The sequence below is a fragment of the Sarcophilus harrisii genome, chromosome 3 (genome assembly GCF_902635505.1).
Source record: "Sarcophilus harrisii chromosome 3, mSarHar1.11, whole genome shotgun sequence".
In the NCBI taxonomy this organism is placed as follows: Eukaryota; Metazoa; Chordata; class Mammalia; order Dasyuromorphia; family Dasyuridae; genus Sarcophilus; species Sarcophilus harrisii.
The window spans coordinates 80565263-80575990 of NC_045428.1; the positions used below are offsets into that span (position 1 = coordinate 80565263).

Genomic DNA, 10728 nt, shown 5'->3' on the forward strand with positions numbered 1-10728 from the left:
GAATTACTCATGCTTCCCAAGCTGGGTACACTTCCCTTTAAAATTTCTTTTTATTGGCTGTCTTCCCCCACTTAGGGTTATGATCTTGAGGACAATAATATGCCTCTCTTTGTATCTGCAGTACTTAGCACTATGTCTGGCACATAGTAAACACTTAGTAAATGTTTACTGACTGCCGAACTCTGGAGAGCCACAGACCCATTATTGTAAATACAAATGATACTAAAATGGCTACTTCAACATAGAGAGACTTAGACAGATAAACACACAGATAGACAAACAGATAGATGGATGGATGGATGGATGGATAACATAGATAATGAAGACAGAAAAAAGCTGAAGCAGACACTAGCTCAATTAGATTGCCTAAGTCACAAAATATAAAAAGAATCGCACACCTAATTTAGGAGGGCACTGGTCTAATGATCACAATGTTATCAACAGAAATGGTTTTTTACTGTTAAATATAAATTTAATTAAAATTATTTTATAAAAAAATTTCCAAAATGTGAAAGGAAATATTTACATCAATAGTACAGCTTCATTTAATTAGTGAAATATTGGAAACCTCAACATACATTACCTACCTAAAATATGCTTATACAAAGTATAAGCATATTTTATTCCTTATAATAAGCTAATATTGGGAAACTCAAAAGTAGTTTGGCTTTCCTAACCTATATATTATTCTTCCAAATATTTTCCAAATGCATTAAGAAATAAAAAATCTAACTCATACAACCTAAGAGAGGAATATATTGGTTAGAAATGCAAATATATTAAAGTTTCAACTACTGAGAGACAAGTTATTTGTGGAGTTATACTATTAATATTTATTGTAAAACTGAGCCCAAATTATATGCCACATTACCTTGACCATGACAGCAAAATTACTCTGTAGAGACTTGTTTACACCATTTTCATAGAGCTTTTTCCTTATGTGATTCTCAACTGCATCCCCATTAAGACCAGATTGATACATTAATAAAGGCTTTAGCATAGTTTCAAAAGGATGTGCTGAAAGACAAACATGATAATTCTAGATAAGTTATCAAGAAGCTACAGAGACAGAAAACTTTAAAAGATAAAATGCTAGAGGTTATAATATAACTTTTTCCCTCAGCTCTCTTAATTTTCTTTCCCAATACTGAAGAAATCAAGATAAAATGGAAATTGGCAAGGTCATTGGAACGCTGATTAGGAACCCAATGTAAGATCTATGTCAAATGTATTATACTTTCTTCATTAAGTGACTGAGAATCACTGTAGCAAACAAATACAACAAATCAACAACAAAAAAAAAAACCTTTGCAGATTTTAAAAGGAATTGGATATGTAAAATGGTAAGTAATTAAAAAGATTTGCCCCAATTTAAAACTGAATTACAAATCATTATTGATCAGAGAAATGCAAATTAAGATAACCCTGAGATACCACTACACACCTGTCAGATTGACTAACATGACAGAGAATGATAATGACAAATGTTGGAGTGGATGTGGGAAAACTGGGACACTGATAACATTGTTGGTGGAGTTATGAATGGTTCCAACCATTCTGGAGAGCAATTTGGAACTATGCTCAAAAAGTCATCAAATTGTGCATACCCTTTGACCCAGCAGTGTTACTACTGGGCTTATATCTCAAAGAGATCTTAAAGGAGGGAAAGGGACCTACATGTGCAAAAATGTTTGTGGCAGCTCTTTGTGTAGTAGCTAGAAACTGGAAACTGAGTGGATGCCCATCAATTGGAGAATGGCTGAATAAATTATGGTATATGAATGTTATGGAATATTATTGTTCTATAAGAAATGATCAATAGGATGATTTCAGAGAGGCCTGGAGAGACTTACATGAACTGATGCTAAGTGAAATGAGCAGAACCAAGAGATCATTACACAGGGCAACAAAACTATATTACGATCAATTCTAACGGACGTAGCTCTCCTCAATAATGAGATGATTCAAAGCAGTTCCAATTGTTCAGTAATGAAGAGAGCCATCTACACCCAGAGAGAGGACTATGGGAAATGAATGTGGACCACAACACACTTTCTGTTGTTATTTGCTTGCATTTTGTTTTCTTTCTCAGTTTTTTTTCTTCTTGATCTGATTTTTCTTGTGCAGCAAGATAACTTATAAATATATATACACATATTGGATTTAACGTACGTTTTAACATATCTAACATGTACTGGACTACCTGCCAGCTAAGGGAGGGAGTTGGGGGAACAAGGGAAAATTTTGGAATAAAAGGTTTTGCAAGGGTCAATGTTGAATTTTTATAAATAAAAAGCTTTGATAAAAAAATGTTAACAATTTATCTTTCATCTATTTCCAGATTTACCTGTACTTAAAATTACAATTATGGATCTCACTCAATAAAAACCTAATCCAAAGTTATAAATTTTTTTTGTGTCTCTAGTACACTGCTCTTAGTGGGTAGATCATTACCTTCATTAATATCAGTAATTATTATGTAAAAATAATCATTACAGGACCATTATAACGAGCCACTCACTTTACAAAAGCTTGTTTTCCAGAATTTTGAAATTAAGGATCAATAAAATAGGACAATTTTGTTCATAAAATTGAATAACTTTATCTTAAGGATTGCAATAGCAAAGTACAGTTTTTTTCTACTAGACATTATAAATTCCCAGACAAAAATAGAAGGCAGAAAGAAGTTCTGAGAATTACAGATGTTAAATAAAGCAGTTCTCAGACACAAGAAAAATTTCCATGATTTGAAGAAGAAAGGGGGAAAGGAAAGGAGGAGGCAAAAAAAAATATATGGGAATATTGTAAAGTTATAAAAATGATGCAAAAAACATGGTCAGAAGTACTTCACACAGCATGCCATAGACCCATGCAATCATCTTAACCTTTTCCTTCCAAAATTTTTTAACTAAATGTATTGAAGAATTTTTTCCCCCTAAGAAAAAAGCTCTGGTTTTATAAAGGAAAAAAAAATTACTTGTTAGAGAACTTTCTTAGAATGCATCTACATCTATTCACTTACTAAATTGGTAAAATGAATATAAAGTATATATATTTGCAAAGTATCTAAGATAAAATTAATTTTTAAAAATAAAAGTATGAGTACAATTAATACTGATATTATTTTCAAAAATGACCAGATATGTGCAAAGTCATGTCTTTAATTTTTAATTTTGTGTACCAAATTTTTTTTCTTCTTCTTTTTTTCTTGTCTTCCCCCCCCCCCCTTTTTTGATTAAAGCTATTTATTTTCAAACAAATGCATAGATAATTTTCAACATTCATCTTTTCAAAACCTTGTGCTCCAAATTTTTTTCCCTCCCTTTCCCTACCACTTACCCTAGACGGCAGGCAATCCAATACATGTTAAACATGTGTAATTCTATACATATTTCCACAATTATCTGCACAAGAAAAATCATATCAAAAAGGGAAAAAATGAGCAAGAAAACAAAATGCATGCAAACAATAAAAAAAGGTGATCCACACTCAGTTCCCATAGTTCTCTCTCTGGGAGCAGATGGCTTTCTTCATCACAAGATCATTGGAACGGCAAGCTTTCTTTTTAATGTAAATATACACATTATTTATATTAAAAGTAAAAAAAAAATTAAGAAAGACAATTAAACTTACATGTCCTATTGGGATTGATATGTTGCGTTAGTGCATCAATGGTGCCCAAACTAACCACAAGGCGTCTGCCAAACCAGAAAGACACTACTGGCCCATATCTCTCATGGAGATTAACCAGGAATTCATGTAAACTTCCACTGTTTACAATATCTGGAAGATTTCCATCTCTGGTGGGAAAGCAAAATTTAGGAAGGGAGGGAGAAAAAGAGTTGATTTAACTTATTAATCTCAGAAGAATTGAAAAAGTAATATAAACACTAGTTTGTTATAAGTAATGAGTAAATGGAATTCAGAAAAACCTGAAAAGATTTACATGAACTGAAGCTTAGTAAAGTGAGCAGAACTAGGAGAACATTGTAGATAGTAACAGCAACATTGTAAGATAATGATAAACTATGATTGGCTTAGCTCTTCTCTGCAATGCAATGATCCAAGACATTTTCAAAAGATTCATGATGGAAAATGCTATCCACATACAAAGAAAGAATTATGGAATCTGAATGCAGATTGAAACACACTTTTCACTTTTTTTGTTTTTTAGTTTTTTTCCCTTTTGTTCTATTTCTTCTTTCACTTGACTAATGTGGAAAAATGTTTAACATGATTGTATATGTATAATGTATATAAGATTGCCATCAGAGGAGCAGAGAAAAGGGAGTTAGGGAGAAAATTTTGAAACTCAAAATCTTTTAAAAGATGAATGTTGGAAAACTATCTTTATGTGTATTTAAAAAATATTATTTACTAAAAACTGTTTTAATTTAAAAAGTAATATAACCAAGTCTGTACTTTTTAAGCTCTAAAAAGATAAGAAAGGTATAGATAATGCAATATTATTTGGCTACAGGTTGTGATTTTGTATTCTGAGGCTGCTAATTCCCTATTATATTCTCATTTCTATCTGCAAGTAAAGGTGTAGTTTCAGTGCCTCAAACAATGTGAAATTGAAAATTGATTTTTCACTTTGTTTTGTTAAGAATTAAGCTAGATTTAATATTCCCCTTGATGTTCCTTTCCCTTGCCAAGTTTACAAGGTAACTTCCGGTCCCTTGAGTCACAATTCTATTCTTGGATATGTACCTCCTGCTCCTTGCAACTTTATCCCTCATCTACATTCAGGAGAAACTTACTTAACCTAAAGGTCAAGCTGATTCTATCAATGGTGATGTAGCCACTCCCAAATTTCCAAATTACACTTCTTTTTATGGTTAAGAAGGTTTCAAAAGGGGCGATCCAAATGGTGTCACGTCAAGCTCATGTCAGAGGTTTTTACTTTTTAGCCAATCAGAAGAAAGCTCACCTATGTGACTTGAGGCTTTGCTCTGTCAGCCTATAAAGCACTATAAAAGACCCTGGCAGTTTTCACTCTTACGTGGAGTCTTTGACCCCATTTATTGATTATTATTAGTCTGGTTAATAAATGAATCATGCTCTGATCTTTAGGACCTCAACCTACCTTCATTTGCATTGAGACATGGTCTTTGTGCTACAGATCATCTCACAGACAACCAAACAGCTATATTTAATACGATACCAACCCACCAAAAACTTTCAGCCCCACAAAACACAGATCACAATAGAACTCTAGTTAGCTACAAATAGCATGTTAATCCTATTCTGAACTAGTTTCTGGTTTTAGAAAATACATACAAGTAAAATCCGGAGGAGAGCAAAGGGTGAAATAACAGCAAGTACAAGGGCAATATTTTGGGTAATATGATTAGATGAAACACTCTAACCTACATGAACCTATCAGGAAGACTTATCAGATGGTGCAGAAGTTGGTGGATTTGGATCTAGTCTTCATTCTGTCACTTGATCTTTTGTTTGATTACCTATAAAAAAGAAGGCTGGCCTATGAAATTTCTAAGTTCTGAGATTCTGGGATTCTGTCCCAGAATGTAATAGTCAGTACCTGCGAGCTCTTCCAGAATTCAGGAGAATGGGTAGGCAAGTCACCACAAGGATTTTCTGATAAGTTATTCCATTCTCGGGATAGCCTTAGGTGAAAACAGACATGCTATGGGAGTGGCACGTGCTCCCAAGAAGGCCAGGAGTCAGAATGCTACACATGCACCAGATTATATCATTTCTGTAAATGCTGATGTGTAAGGTACTTTTAAAATTTGTAATTAAATGAGAGCTGTTCTGATAATCTGGAAACTTCAGCAACTTAAAACCAGATAACAAAATCATCCCACAATTCTTAAGCTTCCTTACCCTGCTACAGTTTTTGTTTACTGTATATTACACGCTAGAGAAGAAAAATGAAGAACTTTTGCTTGAGCAGTTTTTAAAAAAATTTCTTTCCTTCTAATTTTTTCCTCTTTCTGCATAATTATTACCCTGAGTGAGAGGAAGAAGGAAAAGAGGAGAGCATGAAGTACTATCCTCTGGTAATCAGATGATCTTCTTCAGATCTTTTTAGGATGCATTTTGCTAACTGATAAAGTAAAGAGAAAGAATGACAGAGGAATAATGTGATTTGTAGAGTTAATAAGAATCTGAAAGGAAGATAGGCTTCAGAGCAATGTACTTGAGTTGTAAATTGACTATTTTTGATACCAAAGAAAGAAGTACTTACTTTTCTTCAGTTGGAGTAATCCCAGGGATACCTGAAGCTTGTCTAGAAGCCTAAAAAAAAAAAAAAAGGTATTTGCTTAAGTACAACAAACTACTTATGTTGTACAGTAACTGCTGGCACCTAATGATCATCAAGCATTTTAATAAATGCATAATAGCTCTTGCTATATGTCAGGCACCATGCTAAATTCAGAGAATGCAAAGAAAGGCAAAAATGGTCCCTGCCCTCAAGAAGGCCACATGCAAATGGAGAAGACAAACAGCAGATATACAGCTAACATAGTATAAAGTAGAAAACAGTAATAGAGTAACCGAATAGGCCTTCTGCTGTGCTGAGAACTGAAGAAACCAATCTGGGAGATTAAGATGAGGAAGGAGAGAATTCCAAGCAGAGAGGATAGCAGTATTAAGATTCAGAGCTGGAGAATAACATCATGTGCAAATAGGCCAGTGTGGCAGGATCACAGAATAAATGGAGGAAGTATAAGAAGACCAGAAAGAAAGGAAAGGTTGTGACAGAATTAAAAGGGGGTGGGGAGGAAAGAAAAGGGACAAAAAATATATTTTGTATTTGTTACTGAAGATGACAAGGAACCAGAGGGGTTTAGTGAATCAGAAGAGAGAATGTGACACAGTTAAGGCTATTCTTTAGGAAAATCCTTCACTTTGACTAAGTGAAGGAGGGACTGGTGTCAAATCAAATCAACATTTATTAAGCACTATTTGCCAAGCACTGTGCTAACTGATGGTGGTGAGAAGAGACTCAAAGCAAAGAGACCAACCTGAAGGTTCCTGCAATAATTTAGACATGGAGTAATGACAGCCTGAAACAAGTTGGTAGCTGTATGAAAGCAGTGGAAAGGTGATGTTGAAAAATAAAGACAAGCATAACAGACTGGATAAGGGGAGTGAGTTCAAGAAAGGGGCAGAAGATGACATTGACTGCCAATCTGGATGATTTCTCTCTACCGGAATAGGTAAGTTCAGAAGAGGGGAGGATCTGGAGAGGAAAGTGTGTTCTGTTTTGGACTTTGAAAGGCTTATTGGGAATTCAGTTAAAGATGTACAAAAGATAAGTTGGTGATGGGGCTAGAGCTCAGGAGAGAGCAAGGATCTATCTCAATCTATCAATCTATATCAAACTGGGAATCATTGTTAGAGAAATAATAAATGAACTCTTTGGAAATTATAATATTACTACATAAGACAATATAGGATAAGAGAGTTCCAGACAGAATCCCAGTTCTTTTCTCTGACTCTGACTCAATACCTCAACTTTTTTTACTAAGCTTAAAAAGTTGGCATTTAATTCAATAGAAGACATGATTTTATTTCTCAATTTTTTTTTTCTTGTGCAGAAGAAAAAATTTTGTCTTGATATCATTTGCTAACTTTATTACAACGCAATGAAACAAAATTTAGACAGATTTTCTTAACTTTTAAGGGGAAGTATTTTGGGTTGTTTGTTATAAAGTAATTGATGTGTCAAAATAAAATTATTTTTTAAAAAATATATAATCACAATGACTATAACAATAAAAATAGAAGGAACAACCACAAAATAACCAAAATTTAATGTTTCAAAATGACAAAGAACAAACATACAAGAAATGTGAAGAAAAGCTCCCATCCCACTCTTTTGCAGAAGTGTGGTACATTGTACATATTTTCACCTTTTTTCAATATATTGATCAGTTTTGATAATTTTTTCTTTTCTTTTTCTTTAAAAAATATTATTTATTATGTAAGATGACTGTGGAGGGTAAGGAAAACTAAGAAATTTTGATGATAAAAACAAAATACCAATAAAAATTTTTAAATGGAAAAAAAAATGTAATCCTTTGATTTACACAATCTCCCTCACTTTGACAATAAAAAAGGGGGTTTAAATTTCTCTCTATGCCCAAATTAAAATGTTTTTTATCATTTGTTTGGCTTTAAAAAAAAGGTTCAAGTATCTGTTCTGTTTCACATACTGTATGTTGAAAGAGAGAGAGAGAGATTATAAAATAAGATATTCACTTCTTGTCCACATGTGTTCACATAGTACTTCCTATAGCATTTTAAGAGTCAGAAGGTAAGCTTCTTGAAGCTCTGTAATCCCAGTGCTTAGCACAGTATCTGTAAATTTTAAGATCTTGAAAAATAGTTATTGAATTGAAATGAACAAAATTATTCTAAAATAAACATCATGCTGTAGTTCAGCAAAATTAAGCAGATGTTAATTCCCAAGGATATATAGTTTGTAAAAGCACTACCACCCAGAAACTGATCAAATCAGTAATATAAAATTTGATTTTATTGTGGAAGAAACGTATTAAAAAAGCAAAACAAAGCTCTCATTTCTCAATACCTTCAAAAAAAGAAAACTCTAAACATATTATATTTAAATATATCTCTACTCCCTCTCTTCTTAAGGTCATTGATGCTTTCCAAAAATTTCACTAGAGCAAAAGATCATTCCAATTTAAAGACAATTTTGCAATAGGAAGAAACTTTGACTAGGGCTCCTAAATTTGCATATTTTGTACCATTCGTGTAGCTTGTTCTGAAATGTAGGTATGCTCTGAGGAAAAATTATGATGATTTTCATAATCATCAAGATAATATATATGTATATTAAATGAATTTACTAATGATTTAGTTTTCTCAGAACTGCCTTTTCTAAATTGAGAGCCAGAAACTCACAGTGTAGCTTGAAGTAATTAATCACTAAGACAATGTCTATATTCATGTACTGCACTGTACCTGTGTACATGTGAGTTGAAGCAAGAACTACGACTATTCCTGTCAAAGAATTCTGGAGAGGGAGTGATTATGAGCCTCAAAATATAAAACCACCTAAGAATTTATTTTATTAGAATGAGATGGGTCAGTCAGGCTAAGTGACTTAGAAGACAGGAAAGACCCAAAAGTTCTCCCTCCTGATGTCACCAGGCCCTGGTTGCTGGAAGAAACTGAGTCTCAGGATCCTCCTTTGAGAAATGGGGACTCAAAAAGTTATCAAACTGTGCATACCCTTTGACCAAGCAGTGCTACTACTGGGCTTATACCCCAAGGAGATACTAAAGAAAGGAAAGGGACCTGTATGTGCCAAAATGTTTGTGGCAGCCCTGTTTGTAGTGGGTAGAAGCTGGAAAATGAATGGAGCCCATCAATTGGAGAATGGTTGGGTAAATTGTGGTATATGAATGTTATGGAATATTACTGTTCTGTAAGAAATGACCAACAAGATGATTTCAGAAAGGCCTGGAGAGACTTACACGAACTGATGCTGAGTGAAATGAGCAGGACCAGGAGATTATTATATACCTCAACAACGATACTCTATGAGGATGTATTCTGATGGAAGTGGATTTCTTCGACAAAGAGAAGATCTAACTTAGTTTCAATTGATCAATGATGGACAGAAGCAGCTACACCCAAAGAAAGAACACTGGGAAATGAGTGTAAACTGATTGCATTTTTTGTTTTCTTCCCGGGTTATTTTTACCTTCTGCATCCAATTCTCCCTGTGCAACAAGAGAACTGTTCAGTTCGCACACATATATCGTATCTAGGATATACTAGGACATATTCAACATGTATAAGACTGCTTGCCATCTGGGGGAGGTGGAGGGAAGGAGGGGAAAAATCGAACAGAAGTGAGTGCAAGGGATAATGTTGTAAAAAAATTATCCTGGCATGGGTTCTGTCAATAAAAAGTTATAATAATAAAAAAGAGAGAGAGAGAGAGAAATGGGGACTAAGAATCCTCTCCTGGGGCAGGGGGTGAGGAAATGTTTAGCAAACCAAAAAGCGCCCCCTAAATTTGAGCTGTTATGATAATGGGAATAACGGCTTTTCTCTTAAGGATTCAAAGGCGTTTTCCTGCATTTTTTCACTGCCCCCCCTGAGACAGGACGAGTTTCCCCTTAACTGCCATGGGGAGGTCGGGGCAACCTGCGGGAAAGCGACATTTCCCCAGCGGGGAGAAGCACACTTAAGCATACGTGTTTGGCCCCACGTGCTCCCCGCCCCCTTCCCCTTTGGCTGTAGGGGGGGAGGGAGGGAGAGGCTACGCGCCTGCGAGGGCCGCAGGTAACTTACCCTCGGCTAGAGGGAGCACCACAACGGGGGGGGAGGAGGGGGAGAAGGGAGGAGGGGGAGGAGGGCGGAGAAGCAAGGGAAGGACACGTGACCCCGCCGCCTCCGCCCCCCTCCCCAGGCCCGGCGAGGCGGGGAAGCAAGCGCCGTGGCTGTCCCGCCCCGAGCCTCCCGCTCCCCTTCCTCCCTCCTCCTGCTGCCGCGCTGGCAGAGCGAGCTTGGGGCGAGGCCCCGGGGGCGCGGCCGGTTACCGGGTAGAGGTACAGCACGGCTCCAACAAGGACCAGCAGGAAGGTGACGGCGAAGATGGCGAAGTCCAGCATGACTCAAACCGCCCCCTCCCCTGCCCTGGGACCCCGACCCGCGATCGACCGTCCTTCTCTGCCCGCGGCTTCGCGCCCTGACGGGGCTCAGCCCTCCGCCAGA

At 36.0% G+C, this 10728-nt stretch overlaps 1 protein-coding gene across 1 annotated transcript in view; it reads right to left on the reverse strand.

Annotated features, from left to right (window-relative positions):
• LOC100930181 (cytochrome P450 20A1) overlaps positions 1-10728 on the reverse strand; it is a 48084-nt gene extending 37356 nt beyond the window's left edge. Inside the window, exons 1-4 of the mRNA XM_031958303.1 lie at positions 10554-10728; positions 6218-6267; positions 3634-3800; positions 872-1017 (exon numbers count right to left, since the gene is read on the reverse strand). Coding sequence (XP_031814163.1) covers positions 872-1017; positions 3634-3800; positions 6218-6267; positions 10554-10625 — 435 coding nt within the window. The 5' untranslated portion in view covers positions 10626-10728. The remainder of the gene's footprint in view (positions 1-871; positions 1018-3633; positions 3801-6217; positions 6268-10553) is intronic.